Source organism: Cervus elaphus, chromosome 31 (assembly GCF_910594005.1).
Source record: "Cervus elaphus chromosome 31, mCerEla1.1, whole genome shotgun sequence".
In the NCBI taxonomy this organism is placed as follows: Eukaryota; Metazoa; Chordata; class Mammalia; order Artiodactyla; family Cervidae; genus Cervus; species Cervus elaphus.
The window spans coordinates 42,113,909-42,139,300 of NC_057845.1; the positions used below are offsets into that span (position 1 = coordinate 42,113,909).

General features: G+C 41.1%; 1 protein-coding gene across 8 annotated transcripts in view; it reads left to right on the forward strand.

The window, feature by feature from the left end:
- The window catches only part of ST3GAL6 (ST3 beta-galactoside alpha-2,3-sialyltransferase 6), a 90,105-nt gene that overhangs the window by 34,698 nt on the left and 30,015 nt on the right, over positions 1 to 25,392 (forward strand). For 6 of the 8 annotated variants that reach the window (XM_043892575.1, XM_043892579.1, XM_043892576.1 and 3 more), the window contains 4 exons: positions 4,862 to 4,961; positions 9,527 to 9,604; positions 15,750 to 15,853; positions 16,817 to 16,880. In XM_043892575.1, the coding sequence (XP_043748510.1) occupies positions 4,873 to 4,961; positions 9,527 to 9,604; positions 15,750 to 15,853; positions 16,817 to 16,880 (335 nt within the window). In that variant the 5' untranslated portion in view covers positions 4,862 to 4,872. Of the gene's footprint in view, positions 1 to 2,571; positions 2,617 to 4,861; positions 4,962 to 9,526; positions 9,605 to 9,768; positions 9,839 to 15,749; positions 15,854 to 16,816; positions 16,881 to 25,392 lie in introns of those variants that run through there. The other 2 variants (XM_043892578.1, XM_043892583.1) reach the window with 2 other exon arrangements.

Genomic DNA, 25,392 nt, shown 5'->3' on the forward strand with positions numbered 1-25,392 from the left:
TGGTGTAGCAGGCGGTGAGGAATGTGCATGTTAACAAGTCGTCGGCTGGTGCAGACGCTTGAACCTGCCACATCACGTTGGGGAGCCTGCCTGCAGCCCTCTCCCGTCCACTGTGTCTGAATTTGCACTTTTGGAACTCTGCCCACCAACGGAGCACTCTCAGGAAGTTGTCTGTTAGAATTTTCTCTTTTGGGTTCCCCTCATGCATTTTGTCTTGATAGATAGGAATAGAACTGTGGGAAGCAATGACCACACTTAGCCTGCTTCTGTTTCTTACACTGTGTGAGCTGGGCTGATTGCTGACCCCGAGGAACTTTCAGTTCCTTCCTTCATCAAGGAAATGATACCCGCACATCCATTTATCAAGCTCGTTTTGAGCCTTAAGTGAAGTGATAGACTTACAAGCTTTTTATGAACTTAAAAAATATACTTTAATCATTAAAGAGAAGGAGAACCTGTTGCCAGGGTTGAGCCCACTTTGGTATATGTAGTGCCTGCTTAGTCACTCAGTCCTGTCTGACTCTTTGCGACCCCATGGACTCTAGACCACCAGGCTCCTCAGTCCATGGGATTTCCCAGGCAAGAACACTGCAGTGGGTTGCTGCTTCCTATTCCAAGGGATCTTCCCAACCCAGGGATCAAAACCCAGCCTCCTGTATTGGCAGATGGATACTTTACCATTGAGCCACCAGGGAAGCCTTTGGCATATGTAGATTATTCATCTATTCAGTTACGTATCACAATTTGAGAAGAAATAAGCATTTGATCTCTGCCAGCGATTCCTGCTCTCCCTTGAAACTCTACTCACACTCCAGGTGAATAATTGATTTATTCAATTATAAGGGTGTTTTAGGGACCCTGGTCTTATTAATAGTGGCGTCTGCAGCCAAGAAAGCTGGTATGTATTGTTTACTGTCAGGATGTTGAAACTTATTTTGGTTCTTGGAGCTATATTGAAGGGCTTTGTTCCCCTGTAAACCAGGCACTCTGTGTTAAATCCTAACCGGTGTTGCTTTGAATCTTTGGCTCAAAGCAAAATGGTTGTTTCCTTTATAGACTTAGAGACTTCATTTATTTCTGCAAGTTTTTTCCTGTGATCAAGCAGAAGATCTCGACATGCTTATCACACGGATATCCTGGCTGGCCCCAGTTTGCTTCGCAGCTTGAGTGTGGGTGCTGTGTGTTGCCCGTGACATGTGAGAGAGTGACAAAGCTTCCCAAATTTTTCTCAGGTGGTGTACACAGTGACCCTTCACGAGTAGATTCATTTTACGTTTTGTACACATGACCCTTCACGAGTAGATTCATTTTACGTTTTGAAGGAAAAAAATGTTTCTCACCCTTCCTCGTTTTCAGCTAAACCATGAACTGGTGAGGCAAAAACAACAATCTCACTTACTTGTACTTCCTTGTAATGTAAAGTAATAGGTAAATTTTCCGAGGAATGTGCTTTGAGGGACAGGTGAGCAAACTGAACTGAAAATCCCGAGTTCTTCCTTTAGACTGTAATGTGCCGCCTTACCTTAGATGCAGATTTTGGGGGATTGATTTTCATTATATTTGACTGTGCTGTGCAGGCTCCTCTCTTGCAGTGTTCAGCTTTCTGATTGCAGGGGCTTCTTTTGTTGTGGAGGGCGGGCTGGCTTGGACTTCAGTAGTTGCGGCTCCTGGGAGCCACAACACAAGCGCAATAGTTGTGGCGCATGGGCTTAGTTGCTCTGCAGCATGTGGGACCTTCCCAGATCAGGGGTCGAACCCCATGTCTCCTGCGTTGGCAGGAGGGTTCTTTACCACTCAGCCCCCAGGGAAGCCCTAAATATGTTTTGTAAAAAACTCCCGTTACTGGTAAGTGGCATCCTTGTTGGGTGTTTGCATAACTGATGTTAGTTTGGATGGAGTCTTAAATATTTGAGTATTTAAGCAAATTGTTTGGTGGTTATTTTGGCCCATGGTAAAATGCCTTCCAGGACAGTCTTAAGCCTGGTATCAGTAATTTCTAAAACTTTCTTGGTCCAAGTCTAATTTGTGCATTTTAGAACTTAGTTGCTAAACATCCCTGATAACTGAAACCATCAGATGTACAACAAAAAGGCTTAGTTGCAGTGTATTTTTAGATAAGTCACAGGGTATATAAAGAATTCCTCAGTGTTCTTTGGAGTCTTTTATATTTATCCTACATTCATGTTTGTGTGATGCATGAAAAAAACAAAAACATTTGCCAGAGCCAGTTCAGTGCAAGGCATGAGCCAAGGCCAGTCCGCGCCAGCTCCCTGTATCCTGTCAGCATGAAGCATGGCTCATGGCCTCTGGCTAAAGTGTTTAACATTATCACTTCTCTCACATGGGCTTCCCAGGTAGTGCGAGTGGTTAAGAATCCACCTGCCAATGCGGGAGACGCAAAAGACACGGGTTCGATCCCAGGGCCTGGAAGACCCCCCTGGAGGAGGAAATGGCAACCCACTCCAGTATTCTTGCCTGGAAAATTCCATGGGCAGAGGAGCCTGGCAGGCTACAGTCCACGGGGCCGCCAAGAGTTGGACACGACTGAGCACACATTATTGTCTCACGCAGGAAGGGGAAGACGTGGAGCCGGCATCTGCTGCACGTGTCCTAAAGGTCAGGCTGTGGGCTCACTGTCTTGCTGTCCTTGTTTCCTCAGTTAACTAGGTCAGTGATGCATCCACCATCTTCAGTGCCTCATTTTCTTGGGCTTTCACTCTGATCATCCCAAACCTGAGTCCTTTCCATTCCTTGGATTTTTTTGTCAATTATTTTTCAAGAAACCCAGACCCATACTTTTTTTTTTTTTAACCCACTGGATGATCATGCAATTCATTTCTTGCTTTTTACCAAAAACTTAAGATGATTTCTAAAATAATGCATGATATGTCAAGGCATATATTACAGAGGGGCGAGGAGGACAGAATACAGTGGGCAGGGAGGCCTGGGCCCGAGACGGTCTGTGCCCTTGCTTGCTCTGGTCTCTCTTCCCGCAGGGGACGCGGCCTCTGTGCCATGGCCATGCCCAGTTGAGTCTTGCCTTCAGTCCAGTGGGATACGGCTCAGGCTGCGCAGTGGGTGGGCCAAGTCTCCCTTTGGCTTTCTCAAACCCATGCACTTTACTATGTAAGAAACAAAACGCACAGCTGGCTTTAGTTTTAGAAAACAAACAACCATAAAATATACAAACTTACTCAGCCTGTCCTTTTGTGTCCTGGGTTATGCCAGAGGCCCATCATTTTGGCCAATCGGGCTTAATAGTCCAAAGAGGTAGTTGTGTGTTCTTACTCCTCAACAAGTGAGAACAGTCAGGTTGGAAAAGGGAGACTGATTTACCTAAGCCCTGCCCCACCCCCAGGCCAGGAATTACGTGGAGTTGGGCCATGATTTCTGTCTTCTGATTTCCAACTGGTGTTGATTGGGGATTTTGTTGCTAAATTGGACATATGGATAAACTAAAGTTTGCTCATTTAAGGCGTTCATTTGCTTCCTCCTGACTCAGCCTTCACTTCTAATTAGTTTATAATAGTGGCGTGTGGGGGTGGTGGCTGCATTAATTGCAGTGAGAAGCAACAGCTGACAGCAAGGGGGGCCTGCCTAGCAATCTCCATGGGATCATCCCTACAGTGGAGGATCACTTCCAAACAGCCCCACACCCTCAGGAGCTCCTGAGAGTCTCAACTCTGTGCCCAGAACAACGAATGACGTTTGTTATGATGACCTCACATTATCAAGAACAGCTTCTTTTATGTTTAGTCCATTATACCCATAAAGGCAGTGAGCTCTTTAAGAATCTAACCAATCAAATATATTTCAATAAAATTACAAAAAAAGAAAAAAAAAAGAATCTAACTAGACTCACATGTTCTACACTGCATCACCCTAATTGAGGTTAGCTTCCTTGGTGGCTCAGAGGGTAAACAGTCCACCTGCCAGTGTAGGAGACCTGGGTTCGATCGCTGGGCTGGGCAGATTCCCTCTAGAGGGAAGTAGCCACTTCCATACCTACTCCAATATTCTTGCCATGGAGAATCCCATGGACAGAGGAGCCTGGCAGGCTATAGTTCATGGGATTGCAGAGTCGGACATGACTGAGTGAACACTTTCACACTTTGGACAAGAATGAGTGGAGTGGGACATTCAAGTCTAGGTGAGCCAGAAACCTGGTAGGAGATGGAAAGAGGCACTGAAATACAGACATTTTTAAATTTGTCTTTCACATTTACTTCCATGTAGAAGTGAGACCATGTTCATATCTGCCTATGAAGCAGAAGTGGAAACTAAAGAAAATGTTTTAGGCTTTAAAAAAAATCTATTTTGTAAAGGGGCTAAATTTACCTATGCTGTGACATGGTGCATATAAAAGTGTGTAAAAAATTGAGGATATGGTAAATATTTTTTAGTAGTTTTTTTCCCAGTCTTTTCAAGTGAGGAAATGACTTTTAGTTTATATAGCATTTAAAAGTCATTTTGAGCACTGATGAAACAAAAGGTTTTTATTACATCTTAAGATACATATTCACTTCTCTTGAGAGAGAGAAAATAGGTATTTTTTGAAAAAATGAGTATTAAATAGATGTGTAAAATTTTGTTCTGAATGAATTTTTTACTTCTTTAATAAGGGAAAGTATTGTTCTAGACATGAATCGTGTTGTGTTGATTAAAGAGGGTGAGAGACAGAAAAAAAATATTCTCCTTCTGCAAATTTAGTGGGTGTTTCCAAAATGATAGGCTGACATCAGTCTCTTCTGTTCTTCCCTCTGTATGTTTCTTCATTCACTGATGCTTGTAGGCAGGTCATTGTGTAGAGCGTCTGTGTAATGACCTTGCCTTTCCCTTGGCATCGTTCCCTGTGTTCCAGGTGGGCCAGCCATGAGAGGGTACCTTGTGGCCATCTTGCTGAGTGCCGTCTTCCTGTATTATGTGCTGCATTGTATATTGTGGAGAACAAATGACTACGGGTAAGTCTTATTTTTGCTGCTTAAAAATGACCCCCCAACTGGTCTTTCACATGGACACACAAATGGTATTAGAAGGACCTATCACAAAACACACAAATCCTGTAACACTTTGAGCCTTTTCTAGCTTTTCCATTATAGATTAGAGTTTTACCATTCTAATATCTTATACATTACACATAACCATTTAAATATTGGTAAGCAACATCGGTGTTTGTGTTTTTTTTTTTTTTACTTTTCAGTGAAGCAGTGGTCTTGACAATCTTTGGGATTCTGATGTATGTAATTCATCTTTTTGAATTGATGGAGTACTTCTTAGACTCAGTGGCATTCGAGTCTTGAGTCTAAAATACTGGGATAAAGATTGTTGATAAATGTGGACACTATATATGGTTTCCTTTGTTTAAAAATATTTGCTGAATAATGACACAGGCAGAATTTGAAATGACTTTGACTTGAAATATCACATACAAAATTTGGAGAGGCACAGGTAGCTTTATTACAGAGAAAACTCCTATATTAAGCTTTTTATCCTTTTCCCTTTTCTGTTTTGAAAAGTATTTACTTCATTTGAATAAACAAATTACAAATAAAAATTATCTACAATATGTGACCTGAATAGAAATGACTGGAACAGATACAACACAGGACTTGATTTCCTTGCACTAGTTGCAGAGCATGTGACAATTGAGAAAGCTTCAAAATCATTTATATTTCTTTGAAAAAGGAGTAACAGCAGTTCCTAGTCTATCACAAGTAGTCAACTTAAATACAAGCTTCCGGACATGAATTTCCTGAGTGAACCCACATGATCATTTTTTAAAACAAGGAAATTTTGACAAGTTGAAGTAGAGTAAAATGGTTCATGGCTTCTAAGCAACAGGTTTTGTTTTTTTAAAAAACAGAAGAAAATTCAGAGCAGCATTGTCACAGGATAAATTAACGCTATACTACCATGTACAAAATCTTGCTAGAGTTGATTAATTACAATACAACTTTTCAAACTAAAGCAAAACAAATCCAAAGATTAAAAAATGATCTGTCTAATCTGAAAGTGTACTGATTTCTGTAAGTCACAGAGCATGTGATGTAGGGCAACTGTCTATACTTTCCTTGTGGTGTGTTTAAAAAAAAAGAGAGGTGCTTCTAAAAGCAAAGAACTTATTGGAATTAGAGACTAAATTGATCATGCAAGTATGTCTCTCCATTTGACTATTGCTGGTGCTTATCAATGCCAACCAGACATTTCCTTGAGTCGCTCTATGACAACTGTCCTTTTTGGATTCAAGTTCACAGTTAAGGCTGGGCTGTTAGGTTAAAAACAGAGCATTGCTGTCATTTAACCTTTTATACCTCCCTCAATGTCTTAACACCTGAATAAGTCCGAATACAAGATAGTTAATTAAGCATTTCTTTTTCTAAAAACAAACAAAGTCACTTGTCCTTCTTGTTAATTGATGCTTTTTCTGCTTTTTCTCCTGGAAATGATTTTTTTTTACTTGAAACAGTGAACAGATGAACCACAGTTTATATCTAAAAAATAAACTTGCCAAATGTTGCTGATACTAAAAACAGATTAGTTATTGTGGGAGAAGAAACAGATAATCTAGTTTAAACTGTGTATTAAACATTTTATAGCATATAAAATGTTTCTTAGCATTAAGTTTTTGTTATGATGCTACCCTAGGGAGAAACGTTAAGGGAAAAAAACTTTCCTGATTGTCTTCAATGTAGTTAAAAACAAACACCTCTTATAATGGTGATTAATATGAATTTGTTTTTTATAAAGTATTCTAATTTACCAAATTTCACATTTAGATAGGGGTGGGAAGAGAGGCTCTCTCTTTCTAACTTTCCAAATTCTTGAGCTATACTTTGCTTAACTATCATTCCCACCAAGAGTTTGAGACCATTGATAACTATGCTAGTCTATGGAGAACATTCTAGAATATTTTCTATAATAAAGATAAATAGAAAAGTTAATATACATGTTGCTTTATTTTGCAATGTTTGCAACAAACCATGTAAAGTAACATGGTTTGAACCAAAAGTATCCTCAGTTACGCAAAACAGTTTTTTTTTTTAACACTGAGGATGGGTGATTCAAAAATACTAAAATGAAAGCATCAAAATAGATTATGTCTTTTTCTCCTCAAAATATATCTTTAAAACTCAGAACTCAGAAGTCTGATACTTTTGGAATTACTCTGCTTGAGTTTCCCAGAGTTCTGCTCAGAAATTGCCTACTGTTTAGTACAAATGTTTAAAAAAAAACACCTCTTCTGCAGATGACGAGAGCAGAAAAATTGTGATGTGGACAGCAGGTTGGAAAACCCAATTACTGAGCTTGTAAATGTATAATGTAGTCCTGGAGGACAGCTGTCTGATAGTCTCGAGGTATCCTTTCTTCCTATTGCCAGTCCTTTGGCAAGGAATCGAGTTTTAATGACCTTTAAATTCTGAATGGGTAGTATTATATGATGTCAAATAAACCACAAAAAACGTCTTCACTTAGATAGAAGTCCAGTATTTTTTACCAGTGTTTGAATAGTAGATGGTAGATCATGTTTCTAGGTTTTGTTTTACTAAATTAAAAAAAAATGCTGCTTCTGCATTTGATTTCATTACTGGTTGATTGAAAAATCATTGTAGTGCTCTTTATGGAAGGAAGTTAGCAAATCATTATCATGCTCTTTATGGTCACTGGAGAAATCCAGTGCCAGGTGCGTGCGTTTGGCTGTAAGTTTTGAGGTTTTTGGACAACCCGGCCTCCATCCCTGGGTGGGGAAGATCCCCTGGAGAAGGAAATGGCAACCTACTCCAGTATTCTTGCCTGGAGAATCCCCATGGACGGAGGAGTCTGGCGGGCTACAGTCCATGGGGTCACAAGAGTTGGACATGACTTGGTGACTAAACCACCAATCACCAATGAGTCAGAGATCTTAGAAGTCTGATCATGCACCCCGTGAGGCTCCTACTCCCAGCATCTCTCCCTGTACCTTTGTACCTTCCTGCCTCTGTTCCATACTTAGTAATGGGAGATAAGAACAGAAGAGAAAGTACAAAGTTGGCTCAATAGCTGATTCCCAAGAAATCATATCCTGGCTCACAGGGGAAATGATAAAGAAGACAATGAAAAGGGTCCAAATTCAGCACATTTTTTTTGTCATTAGAATTTGAGGCATGCTCATGTCACTCCTAAACGAACACTTTACTCCACAGAAAATATCATGAAATTACCTCAGATGCTGTGAACTTGCTTACTTAACTATTTAAGACGAATAATTGTCTTTTAAAAGAAACAAAGTTTGGCTTCACAATACCCTCAAATAGTTTGTTTTCTATTTTAATAGACTTGGAAGCCAAGTAATATTTTATACTTTATTTTGTCCTCTGACTATAATTTGATTTTCATGGCTTGGTGTCATATCCTACCATATTTATGTATCTTCCTTACAAGTAAATCAAGAGGTTTTTGCCATTCGGGGTATTTACCAAAGATGAGTCTCTTCAACTAGCCTCATAGTACAGAAACCTAGAGTGTTAACTGGGAATTTTGTACTAAAAAATTTTAAAATTGAGTCACTCCCTGAAGGGGTTAGGCTATTTCTGTTTGAATCTGGTGATTCCTGAAGAAAACTGGTTGGTTTTCTTTTTTAGGTTAATTCTCCATACCACTGATGATCATTCCTAGTTTCTCACGTGAGGCTGTTTTCCTCTTTCCCGGCTGAGTCTGGACCCTGCCGCCCCGTCCCCTTCATCTGTCTTCATTGTCATGCTCTGTCTGGTTTCACAAAACCCTTTCTTTTTAAAAATATATTTATTTATTTTTTTTATTTATTTATTTGGCTGTTCCCGGCCTTAGCTGCAGCATGTGGGATCAAGTTCCCTGACCAGGGATTGAACCCTGGCCCCCTGCATTGGGAGCACAGAGTCTTAGCCACTGGACTACCAGGGAAGTCCCTCACAAAACCCTTTCAAATGGTGGAGACAGTGCTCCTTTCAGGAGACACACAAGCACCTAACCTGTGCCAAGAACAGAGGAGAGTTCGCTATAATGCCAAGTAGTGGGACGGTGGGGTCCCCAGGTCCCAGGCAGGGGCTCTGGAACCTGCTCAGGGCAGTGTCTCTCTGGCATTTACTGCCCATAGGTATCCATGCAGGTGGCGTGGAGGACCTTGACAGCCGTGTGCATTTCTCAGGCATTCAGGAACTTCTAAACTATGAGGCAGGTCATGGCTTCCATAGTGTGGGAGTCCTAGTTCTTCTTTCTTTATTTTTTCCCAATTCTTCTCGAAGGGTCCTTTGAGTCGCTGCTCTCTGGCCCTTCTGGGTCACTTGTCACCTCACCCTTTTTTCCACTCTCTCTTGCTTTATATCCATGAATCCTCAGACATGTCCCGGACTAGGAGAAGTTTCTGTCCTACCTCAGGGGCTACAGTGAGGATCCATATCCCCCGTCTGAGAAGCCTCTCCCTGGGGGTCCCGCTGGGTTCCCAGGGTGCTTGCTTCCCTTCGGGCTGGCTGCCCAGTTCTGCTTTCTGACGGACACTTGTTTTGTCTCCTAGGGTGACACCTATGGACATGAAGCAAAGGAGTAAGATCCAGCCTTGTTCATCAAAGCCAGCTTTTGCCTCTCTCCTGAGGTAAACATTCAAAAGAAACCGCGGCCCACAAAATGTTCAAAAATGTGTTTGTCATTGTTCTCCACACTTGTTTGCTTTTTTTCTGTGCAAATCTTAGCAATGTAAAATGGATACCCTGCATTTAAGGAAGAGCTTGACTGTCCTATGTCTTTTTGTGCTTTTAGTCAGAACTCTGCATATATTTTAAGAAAAGGCAATGAAGAACTCAGTCAGACCAGTTTTCTTTTCACACAGGTGAGATTAGAGAGGTCTGGTTGTGTTTGATCATAAGAGTGCACTGTCCTTTCAGGATTTTATTTTCCCACCCTCGTTCCCATGTTATTTTTCCACCCTTTTTATTTTGTGGTTTCTTCTGCCTTACCTCTAGGTTAAAGTGTACAGCAGAAATTTTCCTTTCACAAACTTTTAATGAACTTCATAGGATGTAACTGATTGTTGATTATGGTTGTCAGGACTTGAAAAGAATTTACTGTTCCATCCACAAATATTCTTTTCATTTGTCACCACAGCTTTGACAAAGTGCTGGTCAAAATGCTTCCATAAATAAATGACAATCAGGTCTGGGCATGTTGAATTGTGTAAACACATAGAAACTTTTCAGCATTTTTATCTGTTAAGGATCTAAAATTCACATCGTCTTTTTTCCCTTATATCATTGTACTGTCCTGCCAACTTAAAAAATATTCACAGCCTAAAAGTTGAGAATTATGCTTTATGTGGTGGGCATTTTTAGGACTTCAAGTCCAGGAGGCAGCATCTCAAGTAACCCTGAGAGAACTGCTTCAAGGAGGGAAAGTAGGGGAGCTAGGTTATATAGAAGTTTTGCAATTAAAGGGCAGGTAGTCTGAATATTAACAGATTATTGTTAATTAAAGGAAACCCAGATATCTCAAGTTAAGGAATTTAGTGCTTTTCTATGTATGGGAAGACGCAAGAGTCTGGGCCCACTGAAATCATTCCTTTGATATGCACCTTAGCTATCTGGGGCTAATGTCCTGTGTTTTCACATCCTGAGTTCCCTCAGGGCTTACCAGTTCACCATCAGTGGTGGCTACAATCACTGATGACTGAGACATTATTTACTGGTATGGCAGGAAATATTCCACTTCTCAGGACCTTTCCGTGACTGATTCTTAATCTTTTGAGGCTACAGATCCGTTTAAAATCAGCCAACTCTGGAATGCTTTAGAAACACAAAATATTTTTATGTCTAACTATGGCTGTACCATGGCTGCTTGTAGTCAATCCATGGGTGTGTGTCCAGTTAGGGCCATTGCAAAACTAGAAGAGTGGTTAAAATTTTTTTGTTTACCATGACCCATAGTAAGAAGTATATCTTGCCTTGGGACTTAGTGTTTGTACTAAGTTTATTTATAATAAAAAAATAAACAGTTTTTACCTCTTCTACTCCAGATACCCTATAATCTGTTCTATTCACTTTTTAAAAATGAGCTGATCTTGGCTTGCAAAATTGACTTCATGAGCCACGAACGGTTGCAGACAGCAGGTTTGGGACGCTTCTCTAGAATCAAGGTACTCTTTAGCTTTAGAGAAGAAAGGTATTTCCTTTCTGAGAAAACCCACAGGGGTTAAAGTATTTATGAAAGACTGCTCAGCAGATGTGTAAGTCTGCACACTTTGGAGGCAGGGCCATCCTTTGTCAGTAGCCTTTGGGAGAAGCTCTGCTGGGAAACCTGGCAGTATTACCATCGGTGAATGTGCTAGGACTGGACACCTTTCCCTAGTGTTGAGATTAGGCGTGGTTTCAGCTTTTAAAGCTGAAACAAATGGGTTAGTGGCTCCAGATAAGAGTTACTTCACTTTTTTTATAGCTTCAGTTTCTTTGTCTTGTCAACTGAATTTAAAAAAAAAAAAAAGCACAACCTAAAAGTTAAGAATGTTTTACTTGGGAACCTTATTACCTTACTATGGCTCAGCAGGTAAAGAATCCACCTGCAGTGTAGCAGACACAGGAGATGTGGGTTCAATCCCTGGGTCGGAAAGATCCCTTGGAGGAGGAAATGGCAACCCACTCCAGTATTATTGCTTAAAAAAATCCATGGACAGAGGAACCTGGTGGGCTGAAGTCTGTGGGGTCACAAAGAGTCGGACACGACCGAGCTATAGAGCAGAGCCCAAACACTAAGGACTGAAGCCTGGGATGGCAGCCTCTCAGACAGCTCTGAGGAATGCTTCCAAAGAGGGAAGGGAGGAGCCAGGATATAGAGTCGTTTTTACTGAAAAAGACAGACGTGTTGTCAAACAAAAAACAACAGAATGGGAAAGACTAGAGATCTCTGCAAGAAAATTAGAGATACCAAGGGAACATTTCATGCAAAAATGGGCTCAATAAAGGACAGAAATGGTATGGACCTAACAGAAGCAGAAGATATTAAGAAGAGGTGGCAAGAATACACAGAAGAACTGTACAAAAAAGATCTTCACGACCCAGATAATCACAATGGTGTGATCACTCACCTAGAGCCAGACATCCTGGAATGTGAAGTCAAGTGGGCCTTAGAAAGCATCACTACTAAGAAAGCTAGTGGAGGTGATGGAATTCCAGTTGAGCTATTTCAAATCCTGAAAGATGATGCTGGGAAAGTGTTGCACTCAATATGCCAGCAAATTTGGAAAACTCAGCAGTGTCCACAGGGCTGGGAAAGGTCCGTTTTCATTCCAATCCCAAAGAAAGGCAATCCCAAAGAATGCTCAAACTACTGCACAATTGCACTCATCTCACACGCTAGTAAGGTAATGCTCAAAATTCTCCAAGCCAGGCTTCAGCAATACATGAACCGAGAACTTCCAGATGTTCAAGCTGGTTTTAGAAAAGGCAGAGGAACCAGAGATCAAATTTCCAACATCCGCTGGATCATCGAAAAAGCAAGAGAGTTCCAGAAAAACATCTATTTCTGCTTTATTGACTACGCCAAAGCCTTCGACTGTGTGGATCACAATAAACTGTGGAAAATTCTGAAGGAGATGGGAATACCAGACCACCTGACCTGCCTCTTGAGAAACCTGTTTGCAGGTCAGGAAGCAACAGTTAGAACTGAACATGGAACAACAGACTGGTTCCAAATAGGGAAAGGAGTACATCAAGGCTGTATATTGTCACCCTGCTTATTTAACTTATATGCAGAGTATATCATGAGAAACGCTGGGCTGGAAGAAGCACAAGCTGGAATCAAGATTGCTGGGAGAAATATCAATACCCTCAGATATGCAGATGACACCACCCTTATGGCAGAAAGTGAAGAGGAACTAAAGAGCCTCTTGGTGAAAGTGAAAGAGAAGAGTGAAAAAGTTGGCTTAAAGCTTAACATTCAGAAAACTAAGATCATGGCATCTGGTCCCATCACCTCATGGAAAATAGATGGGTAGACAGTGGAAACATTGTCAGACTTTATTTTTTTTGACTCCAAAATCACTGCAGATGGTGACTGCAGCCAAGAAATTAAAAGACGCTTACTCCTTGGAAAGAAAGTTATGACCAACCTAGACAGCATATTAAAAAGCAGAGACATTACTTTGCCAACAAAGGTCCGTCTAGTCAAGGCTATGGTTTTTCCAGTGGTCATGTATGGATGTGAGGGTTGGACTGTGAGGAAAGCTGAGTGCCGAAAAATTGATGCTTTTGAATTATGGTGTTGGAGAAGACTCTTGAGCGTCCCTTGGACTGCAAGGAGATCCAACCAGTCCATCTTGAAGGAGATCAGTCCTGGGTGTTCATTGGAAGGACTGATGCTGAAGATGAAACTCCAATACTTTGGCCACCTCATGCGAAGAGCTGACTCATTGGAAAAGACCCTGATGCTGGAAGGGACTGGGGACAGGAGGAGAAGGGGGCGACAGAGGATGAGATGGCTGGATGGCATCACCGACTCAATGGGCATGAGTTTGGTAAACTCTGGGAGTTTGTGATGGACAGGGAGGCCTGGCGTGCTGCGATTCATGGGGTCGCAAAGAGTTGCACATGACTGAGTGACTGAACTGAATCACAAAAACAGACATCTCAAGTTCTTGATTTTCACGCTTTTCTATAGATAGGAAGATGCAGGAGTCTGAGTTTATTGAAATTATTCTTTTGTTATGTACCATAACCGTCTAGGGCACTGTCTAAGGCCAGTATTCTGTTTTCCTCCATTGTGAATTTCCCTCTGGGGCAGCTGTAGTGGCTGAAGGCTTGCTGGCCTTAGCATCCTTTTTTTACTGAAATGGCAGGTTACCTTTTTTGTCGACAGTCTAAATTGACTAGTAGAATTTACTTTCCAGGCTTTTGTAGGAGTACCAACAGCAGATATGAAATATGATCATTATAATGTAATATAACCTACTGTAATATAATACAATGTCAAGTATAGTTATTATAGATAAGGCTGAAACTTATTGAGCCCCAACTTTGTGTGAGACATGGTGCTGTCGACTGGAAAAAAAAAGAAAAAACCCACAACCTACAAGTTGAGCATTATGTTTTATTTGGGGCGTTACTGAGGACTTAAGCCGGGGTTACAGCCTCTCGGATAGCTCTGAGGGACTGTTCCAAAGAGGTATAGGAGAAGCCAGGATTTACAGGAGTTTTTGCAAAAACAACAAACCAATATCAGGGAGTCAAACATCAAAAGATTAGTGCTAATTAAACTAAACAGACATCTCAAGATAATGAATTCAGCCCTTTTCTATGTGTGGGAAGATGCAAGAGACTGGATTATTGAAATTACTCTTTGGATATGCACCATAGCTATCTGGGGCCTGTATCCTGTTTTTGTTTTTCTTCCTGAATTCCCGACAGAGTGCAATTGGGGTTCAAATGGAGTAGTTGAAGGCTTAAAGGCTTCAATATCCTTTGTTTACTGAAATGGCAGGCCACATTCTTTGCCCACAGTGTTGAACAATTATTTCATTTAGAAATTTTAAGTCAGGATCCCTGACACTTCTCTTCCCAGAGCAGATCCCGAGCTTAGAGATCAACCCTGATACAGATAATGACCTTTTGAAATTGGCTGGAATCCCCTTCCCCAGGCTGCTAACACTTGTCACAACTGAATCTGACATACACACTCTTCTCAAGTAGGAAGGGGTGGTCTGTCACCTCTTTGCTTAGTCTGAATATGGTGTAAGTTCTCAGCTCAGCTCTGGAGATCTTGAGCTCCTGTGACTTGCCCAGGTTAGTAGTTCCTGAGTAGCAAAACAAGGATAAAGCTGAAGCTAATTCATCCTTATTCATGCTTGCTCAGTCGCTTCAGTTGTGTCCGACTCTTGTGACCCCGATGGACTGTAGCCCACCAGGCTCTTCTGTCCATGGGATTCTCCAGGCAAGAATACTGGAGTGGGTTGCCCGGCCCTCCTCCAGGGGATCTTCCCAGCCCAGGGATTGAACCGCACCTCCTGCACTTGAAGGCGACTCTTTACCACTGAGCCGTTGGGGAAGCCCTCATTCCTACTCTAGTGCTTCTTATTTCCATTTTGTCACATGGCTTCTGAAACCCCAGGGGCACTCTGATCTCCACCTGCAGTTTATTTATTTAGGAAGAACAAAACTGGTAAGGGTGGAAAGAAGGGACCATAAAAAAAAACAGAGCTGTCTCATGAAACATTCTTGTCTGAGAGAGTACCTGAGTGTAGAAGCAGGGCAGGGAGGCAAGAAGACACCCGTCCTTCTTGAGTATATTTTAATTTAATGATATCAGGAGAGAGTTCATCTAGCTTTTAGTGTATTTTAATTTTCACTGCTGACAACAGCTTTATATATATATGGCATCTTTTCTTTGGGGAGTGGATCAGCATTTGTACTTTTATTTTCCCTCATTTGTTCTTTTGATTCTTCCTGTAGATGGCTACCTTTGCGGTTCACTTGTATTTAAACTTTGTGTCCGCTTCCCCAGGCTGTTACATGGTTTTGGTTTTACTACCTGGAAAGCATTTCCATTCTGAGTGTGTAGTTCCATTGCCTATCCTATTCTATCTAGCATTTAAGTGGTGTTTAAGATGATTTTGAAAGAATCTTAAAAATAATTATATGCTCATTTATAGTCAATCTAACGATAGGAATGACATACTACAGCTTTTTACAGTTGTGATTTTAAAAACCTGCAAATACTGTACACATTTGGGAAAGTCATTCTTTATCCTTTTCTTCCAGGTATCATCAGTTTCACCCTTTTCTGTGTGCAGCTGATTTTAAAAATACTGTTTCCTTCTACGGTAGCGATAAGTTTGATTTGCCCTATGGGATAAGAGCATCAGGTCAGTAATATTATTCTTACCTTGCCCTAATACTATGATGGTGTTTGATGTGAACCATGTGTTTTTCTATAATTTTAAGGTTTTTTAATCTTTTTGTTTCATAGTGATTCCTAAAGATGTGATTTTTGAGATTGGGTAAAAGGAATTATATTTTAGTATGTAAATCCCCACTCGTTTTGAGTCAGTGTAGAATAAAAGAATGAAGAAAGGCAGATTTTTTTTGCTGTTGAGAAACTGTTCTTCACTTTTGTTTTACCACCATATTATTCGTGAGTTCGATGCTTTACTTTACTCCAGTTGAGAATTAGCAAGACAATTCTGTGGGTTAACTTCCTCCTGTTCTCCCATTTTGCCTCTTAGGAATTTTATGTCATCAGCAAGTTCTAAATCTGTGGTCAGTCTTCTAATTTAATCAGAGGATGTTTTGTTTTTGCTAAATTTAGAGAGAATTGCTCCATCTACTAATGATGAAATGATTTTCCCTCTGCTTACTGACCACTGCTTTGCTTTACATGCTAGATTTTTGAGAAACCCTGAAAGCCTTTTAGGTGACAAGTCTATAGTTTCCTGAGTTAGATTTTCCTTATTCAGCTGATGCTGTGTGTGTATTTAGAATATATTGTACAGAGTTTGATAAATTTAAACTGGCAGAATATTGAGTTCTATACCTGTCATTTTCTGAATCATCTGATATGGTTAATTTTGGGTTATGATTATTTTCAGATTAACATATTATTTTCCTGGGATTTTTGGAAAGTATCTTTAGAGCATTTACATTTTAGATGCCCCTGTTAAGTAGGGCTGACTAGTTGCAGTCGTATCATGAATTTTCACCACAGAATAAATCATAAGTAATCATGCCAGTTTGAAGTGGATTTGGGGGAGGGCAGAGGATAAAGTGGTTTCCCATGTACCTAAGAAGTCATGATTGCTTTTATTCCTAACACTCCTCTTGTTTTCTAGCCACATACTTTCGACTTGCTCTTTCGAAACTGCAGAATTGTGGTCTCTTTGATGAGTTTGACAAGTGAGTTTGTTTTCTTGCTTCTGTTTTACTTTTAGTTTTAGCTAAGTTTTAGTACAAAATATGTACTTCAGTGTAACATATATTCACTTGGGAAGATACCATAGCTTTTGTGCATAACTAAAATGCCTAGGAGTTATTTCTGTGGCACTTGAAGTAACACACTACAAATATAATTTAGACATTGCATAATTGTTGGCTCAAAATTGCAGACAGTCTTGATGACACACCATGCTAGTGTCAAGTCAGGACGTTTTTAACCCACAGTCATCTTTTCTAAGTTGTTGTTACTGAAGAATTAATTCACACTCCCTGTTGATCAGCTCACAGCCTCCCTCCATGGTTCCCATACCTTCCCATACAAGCTCTCAATTGCTCGATCATGAGAATCTTTTCTGTTTCACTTGAATATTGGATTTCAGAAACAGCTCTCTTCCTTTTATTCAGAATTATATTTGAGGGAGGTGAACGGCGTGCTTAGACACACATTTCTGGCAACAAAAGGCAGTTTAGTTTTTAGAAAATTTTGGTATTCTGTTACCTCTTAGGAACTGAGTTGCCACAGACAGACTTCTTAGCAAGTCAACTTATTTTTCAGAGATGGACTTATTTCCCACAGTTTTAAATTGAATTTTGGAATTTGGCTGGTTGTCCAGTGGGATGAAAAGAGTGACTGGCAGATGTGAGACCTCCATTAAAAAGGAAAATGGGCAGAATTCCCCTCTTATCCAGGAGAATAGAGGCGCTTTTTGATACATACCGCAATGATGGTAGCGAACAAAAGTGTGAAATTGGAGATAGTTCACAAGACAGAGTCGGAGGAGCGGTGACAGATTTTGTCTGAATTTATCTCGCTTTTCTCTGTCAGGGACCCAGGTTATTGAGGTGTAATTTATGTAATAATGTTGATTCATTTCAGATTATACTTTTTATAATTTAAAGCTCTGCCATCAACCTAATCACTTTCAATTTTTATTGCATATCCACAGCAGCCATATATATTCCTTCCTGAAGTTTGTATAACTCTCATCTGTATCGTTTTATGCCGACCTTTGGCATGTGTACTTTTTATCAGTTCTCTCCAATTTTTACAAGCACCCAGCAAAGTATGCTTGGTGATCTTCATTTTTTAAATCGAGAAACTGAGGCTAGGCAAATCCATGTCGTTTGTTATAGTTGGTGAATGTCAGAGCCAACATGTGAACCTGGGTGGGTCTATCCAGGGCTGGATGTTTAAGAGTGATAGTGGTTATGTCTTAAATAATTGTAGCAAGTATCTGCAAATCTTTGAAAAACTCTTTGGCCCTGTAAATGTGAGACACTGTCAAGATTCTAGACGGTACATGACTGGAGGTTTTGTTCTGGCCTGGTTTCTGTCTCAAAACTGTTGTTGTGGTTTAGATGCTCAGTCATATCCGACTCTTTGTGACCCCATGGGCTGCAGCATGCCAGGCTTCCCTGTCCTTCACTAGCCCCTGAAGTTTGCTCAAACTCATGTTTATTGAGTTGGTGATGGTATCTAACCATCTCATCCTCTGCCACCCTCTTCTCCTTTTGTCTTCAATCTTTTCCAGCATCAGGGTCTTTTCCAATGAGTTGGCTCTTCTCATCAGGTGGCCAGAATATTGGTGCTTCAACTTCAGCATCAGTCCTTCCAATGAATATTCAGGGCCCTTTTCCTTTAGGATTGACTGGTTTGATCTCCTTACTTTCCAAGGGACTCTCAAAAGTCTTCTCCAACACCACAGTTTGAAAGCACCGATTCTTTGGTGCTCAGCCTTCTTTATGGTCCAACTCTCACATCTCTACATGACTACTGGAAAAACCATAGCTTTGACTATACAGACCTTTGTTGGCAAAGTGATGCCTCTGCTCTTTAACATACACTGTCTAGGTTTGTCATAGCTTAAAACTATCTATGCTTTATTTAGTTGCTTTCAGAGCCACTCTCTACACAAGTGTTCATCATCTGTATGTACCTCAGCCAGGCTACTTCCTCTCTTCTTGCCGACTTGGTCTGGCTCTTCCCCACACCTCCTCCTTTCTCATAGGGAGTGCCCCCTACACCCACCACCAACCCACGTCAGGTTCTTACTGTCACCAGCACTGGGAGGGAGGTGGGTGTGGGTGGTGATGAAGGATTGAAAATCATGCTGGTGGTACAAGGGTTCTTGGATCTGAACTTGTTAAGAGATGGAAGTCACATCAGTGTACAGACAGAAACCATTCAGGTGTGGAGTGAATGGCGAATATCCCTGTTGGAGCCTCCCAGAGCGAGCACGGTGATGCGCTGGCCACTCAGCACTGCTCCGTTGCTTGTTGATGCGTCCAAAGTTGGTCCCTAGAGATGTCAGAAAGAGCGTTTTGAAAGTAAATAAGAATATACTTGTGACAAAATTATCTTCATTTATATATTGACTTTTAGGAGGAGTTGACATGTAATAATAAATTTGACCTACATTCTACGTACGTCCTTCTACATTTGTCTGAAAACCACAGTACAACCCCAAGATAATAGCAGGCCTCAGCCCATGCCCAAGTTTATATTTTAAGTAAACTCCAGCAAAGCAGAATACACCAAACTGCCAGCTGCTGCCTCAGAGTCCCCTTAGTCTGTCCCCCGAGTGACCTTTATATGGTTCTCATTTCTCCTCTTTACCTGGGAAAATGCTCTAGAAGAATGAGGTCTGAGAACAGTCGGTCTTCTCAGGCTGAGGATCTGGACCCCCCTTAGTTGAGGAGTCCTCCCCAAGCCTGCTGTGTGGATCTGGGAGCTGCGGCCCACGTGCTTTAGGAGGGGTCTGTGGGTGCACTCTTTGTAGGATTCTGTGGGTCAGCAGGGAGACGGGCTCAGGTGGAGAGAGGCAAGAACCTCCTTTTCAAGTCCCTTCCCCCTTTGACTTTTCTCTTCACCCTCTGTCCTCTTTGTCCTCCCAGAAAACTTAAGATATTTTTTCATTCTTTCAGATCTGAATTCTTTACTTATCCTATGTAGCAAGCATGATCTCTTAGTTGGTGTAGAGTTCTTCTTTTTTTGGGGGGGCGCTGCTCTACCTGGCTTGCAGGAGTTTAGTTCCCCAAGGAGGGATCGAACTTTCACCCTCTGCAGTGCAAATACTGTCCTAGGGACGTCCTGAGATAGATTACACTGTGGATGAGAAAACTCCAAATATCAGTTCCATTTATAAGATACAAATTTTCCTCTTTCTGACAATTGTCATGTAAATGAAGTCTGCATATAAGCGTTCTCAGAGCAGCTCAGTGACCACGGCTTCTCTCTTGTGACTCCTATTCCTCCCTCTGGTCCACTCTGATGGTTGGACTTTGACCAGTCATATGTATATTCTAGCCAGCAGAGGGGACAAAGGAGGAAGGGCATGTCCCCAGCCATTGAGACTTGCCTCCTCCTTTAAGGCCATTTCCCAGAAGTTACATACAACCCATTATTACATCCAGTGATGTGCTGAAGCCAGCTGGTACCAACTTGTGAGAGAGCTGCTGCTCTTCCCAACTCTGTGTTCAGTGCCATCAAGGTGGAAGGTTGAAGTTAGCCGTGATGGGAATGTATACCATGGAAAATGGCAATGCTACAAACCAAGGCTCCCCATCATCTCCCTGTCTCCCAAAGAGGACTAATTGTTAAAAAAAAGACGTGCTAGCAGCCACCAATTATATCCCACTGGCTAGACGTATAATCACAGCGCCACACCTCTCTGGGATGTGGACTGGAAAGTGTAGCCTCTGTTCTAGGTGGCCGTGTGCCTACTTAGTGAAACATAATTATTGAGTGGCCAGTAACAGTCTTTGTCAGTGTTGTCTACCATTTTCTTTTTCTGTGCCTGGAAATAGTCAAGATTCTAAAGTCAGTTATGTAACACTACACCAACCTCGTTCACGTGAAGCAGCCAGTGGTGGTTTGTCTCTTGGAGATGAAAGTGGTTGAAAAATGTTGGTCTGGCAGATCATTCTGAGGTGGAGTTTCTTACAGAGGTCTTGTTTATGCCATCTTTGTAGGTAATGTGAGTAAAGTAACTCAGGGAGGCAGATCAGCCTTTTTCTAAAGTTAGTACCCTGAAGAACTTGGGCCAGAATTAGAGGGGAGGGAACAGGAGTGTGTGTTTGGCCATAACTCTGTATGGAAGAGCCCTGGAGTTGTAACAATTCCATCCTTGTTCTTCTTTCTACCTCCATGCTTCCCTAACCCCTTTGCCCCCATCACCCACACTGCTCCCCACCAACCTGTTCTTTTTCAGAGTTTTTGGTTACTTAGCAAAAATTGTAATAATTGGCCTCTCCTCTTGTAATTACAATGGGCTTCCTTGGTGGCTCAGAGGTCAAAGCGTCTGCCTGCAATGCAGGAGACCTGTGTTCAATCCCTGGATTGGGAAGATCCCCTGGAGAAGGATATGGCAACCCACTCCAGTACTCTTGCCTGGAGAATCCCATGGATGTAGGAGCCTGGTGGGCTACAGTCCATGGGGTCGCAAAGAGTCGTACACGACTGAGCAATTTCACTTTCACTTGTAATTACACCTGTTATATTTCCATTATATGAAAAGTATTCATTCTGGAAATTTTCCTTTCTCCATAATTTTGTGACAGGAGTTCTCCGTTTTCCCTGTGAAAAGAGGAGAACACACAATAGGCCATTTTTGCATCCCCCATTTTTATTATTTTATTTGTTTATCTTTTCAGTATGTTGTTTTTTTATTGAAATATAATTGCTTTACAGTGTTTCTGCTGCACAGTATTGTGAATCAGCTGTATGTACACATATATCCCCTTCCTCTTGAGTCTCCCTCCCACCCTCTCCCCTATCCTGTCTCTCTAGGTCATCACAGAGCAGTGAGCCGAGCTCCCTGTGTTATATAGCAGCCTCCCACTAGCTATCAGTTTTATACATAGTACTGTATATATGTCAACACAATCTGTCAATGTCCCCCCCACCCCCTTGCTGTGGCCACAGGTTTGTTTTCTACGTCTGCACGTCTGTTCCTGCCCTGCAAGTGTGTTCATCAGTACCATTTTTCTAGAATCCGTATGTATGTGTTAATATATGATGTTTGTTTTTCTGTGACTTAATTCATTCTGTCTGAGAGACTCTAGGTTCATCCATATCACTTCCACTGACTCAACTTCATTCCTTTTTATGGCTGAGTAATATTCCTGTGTGTGTGTGTGTGTGTACTGCATCTTTTTTATTCACTCATCTGTTGATGGACATCTAGGCTGCTTCCATATCTTGGCTATTGTAAATAGTGCTGTAATAAACCTGTGTCATTTTGAGTTGTGGTTATCTCAGGGTGTATGCCCAGTAGTGGGATTGCTAGGTTCTATGTTTAGTTTTTCAGGGAGCCTCAATAGTGTTCTCCACAGTGGCTGTACCAATTTGCATTCCCAGCAACAGTGTAAAAGGGTTCCCTTTTCTTCACACCCTCTCCAGCATTTATTGTTTGTAAATTTTTTTGGTGATGGACTTTCTGGCCAGTGTGAGGTGATACCATACTGTATTTTTGATTTGCATTTCTCTGGTAATTAGTGATGTTGAGTATCTTTTCATTTGCCTCTTGGCTATCTGTATGTTGTCTTTGGAGAGAGATCTATTTAGATCTTCCACCCATTTTTGATTGGATTGCTTGTTTTTTGATATTGAGCTCCATAAGCTGTTTGTATATTTTGGAGATTAATCCTTTGTTACTTCATTTGCAAATATTTCTCCCATTCTGATGGGCTTCCCAGGTGGCACTGGTGGTAAAGAATCCATGCCTTCTAATGCAGGAGATGCAAGAGAAGTGGGTTTGATCCCTGGGTTGAGAAGATTCCCCTGGAGAAGGAAATGGCAACCCTTCCAGTATTCTTGCCTGAGTAATCCCATGGACAGAGGAGCCTGGTGGGCTACAGTCCATGAGGCTTCAAAGAGTCAGACACGACTGAGTGACTACACTTGCACACACTCCAGTTCTGAGGGTTATCTTTTCATCTTGTTGATGGTGCAAAAACTTCTAAGTTTAACCAGGTCCCATTTTTAAATTTTTGTTTTTATTTCCATTACTCTAGGAGGTGCGTCAAAGAGGATTTTGCTGCAATTTATGTCAAAGAGTGTTCTGCCTGTTTTTCTCTAAGAGTTTTATAGTTTCCAGCCTTACATTTAGATATTTAATTAATTTTGAGTTTATTTCTGTGTATGGTATTAGTATTCTAATTTCACTCTTACATGTAGCTGTCCAGTTTTCTCAGCATCACTTATTGAAGAGACAGTCTTTTCTCCATTGTATATTCTTTCCTCCTTTGTCATAGATTAGGTGACCATAGGTGTGTGGGTTTATCTCTGGGCTTTTTATTCTGTACCTATTTCATAGGTCTATATTTCTGTTTTTTTCTTTTTGTGAGTACTGTAGTGTTTTGACTGCATAGCTTTTTCATATAGTCTGAACTCAGGGAGCCTGATTCCTACAGCTCTGTTTTCTTCCTCAAGATTACTTTGATTATTTGGGGTCTTTTGTGTTTCCATACAAATGGTAGTGTTCGAATACCATGATGAATGCTATGGTAATTTGATACAGATTGCATTGAATCTGTAGATTGTTTTGGGTAGTGTATTCATTTTCACTATATTGATTCTTCCAATCCAAGAACATGGTATATTTTCCCATCTGTGTCCTCTTTGATTTCTTTCATCAGTGTTTTATAGTTTTCTGAATATGGGTCTTTTGCTTTCTTAGGTAGATTTATTCCTTGATATTTTATTCTTTTTGTTGTGATGGTAAATGGATTGTTTTCTTAATTTCTGTTTCTGATCTTTCATTGTTAGCATATAAGAATGCAAAAGATTTCTGTGCATTAATTTTGTGTCCTGTAACTTTACCAAATTCATTAAGTCTAGTAGGTTTCTGGTGGAATCTTTAGGAGTTTCTATGGATGGTAATGTGTCATTGCAAACAGTGACAGTTTTACTTTCTCTTTTCCAATTTGTATTTCTTTTTCTTCTCTGATTGCCTTGGTGAGGACTTCCAGAACTATGTTGAATAAGAGTGGAGAGAGTGAGCATCCTTTTCTTGTCCCTGGTCTTAGGGGAAATGCTCTCAGTTTTTCACCATTAAGAATGATGTTCGCTGTGGGTTTGTCACAGCAAACAGTGCGTGTGTGCTAAGTTGCTTCAGTTGTGTCCAACTCTTTGTGACACTATGGACTGTGGCCCACCAGGCTCCTCTGTCCATGGGGATTCTCTAGGCAAGAATACTAGAGTGGATTGCCATGCCCTCCTCCAGGGTATCTTCCCCACCTAGGGATTGAACCCAGGTCTCCTGGTCTCCTGCATTGCAGGCAGATTCGTTACCACTAGCACTGTTGGGGTCCTTTAATGGACTGGAACCTGGTGGTCTGGAGTCAACAATGAGAAAGTGAAAGAAGGAAAGAGGCTAATACTCCCTGGGTTACGCAGCCGGCCTTCGCGCTCCAGGGAATAAGCCAGAAATAGAGAGAGAGAGAAAGACAGACATGGGGACCCAAGCTCTGATGGAACAAGGGTGCTTTATTGATTTTGGTAAGAGTATATATACCAGTAGCTTCTTTAGATAAAGATCAAGAGACCAGACTTTACAAGTTTACCAAGGAATCAAGGAGCAATAGAGGCCATAAGGCCAAAAGGCGATCCATATCAGAAGAGGGTCATAAATAGTTACTTTTCACTGTATGGAAAAACTAATGAAGGAAATGCATGGATTTGTCAGTCCCAGGAAAGGCTTGCCTCTCCTCTTAATTCCTGAATATTCAGGAATTAATAAGGAACAGAAGATTCATGACAGCTCCAAAACAGCACACAGGAAGCCTCCTGTTAAATGCTTCCTGACAATTCCCCCTATTTCATTATATTTGTAGAAGAGGTCCTGACCAAATGAGTTTGGTTAGTATTAGCCAACCTTATAGAAAGGCAATGATAAACAAAAAATATAATCACCAAGACAATCACCAAAGTTACAGTCCCAGACCTGATGTTGTGGGTAATACTTTGAAACCATCTTCATGGGTCTGGCCCAGATAATTGATCAGCAAGTTGTTTAGCTAAAGTTTTCAAATTAGTGGGAGAGGGCAGACATTTAGAAAAAGTTTCAAAGATTTCCTTTTGCAGTAATTATACATTCAGAGAGGCATTATCATGTAAATGAAATTTGATTTGTTCCCAGTTATAGGTACTATGATTGAAATGAACAGGAGTAACACAAAATTGGCAATTAATACAAGTTACAGAATGTAAAGCCTTATTAAATTGTAAATTTCCTATGTCTGTAACGAAAGGAAGTGGGACACAGGCCTGTATAAAATATGACTGATTGTAGCAAATGAAATAGTTATGACTATGACCACCACAGGTCCCTGTGAAATGTCCGGTCCAAGTCCCAAGTTCTTTGGTGCTGGCAGCAAGTTCCCAGATGTCCCATTGTTCAGGCCTACTCTGTTTATTGAGGATGATTCTAGGATGAGGGGATGCCATTTCACCATCAAGCCAGCCAAGAAG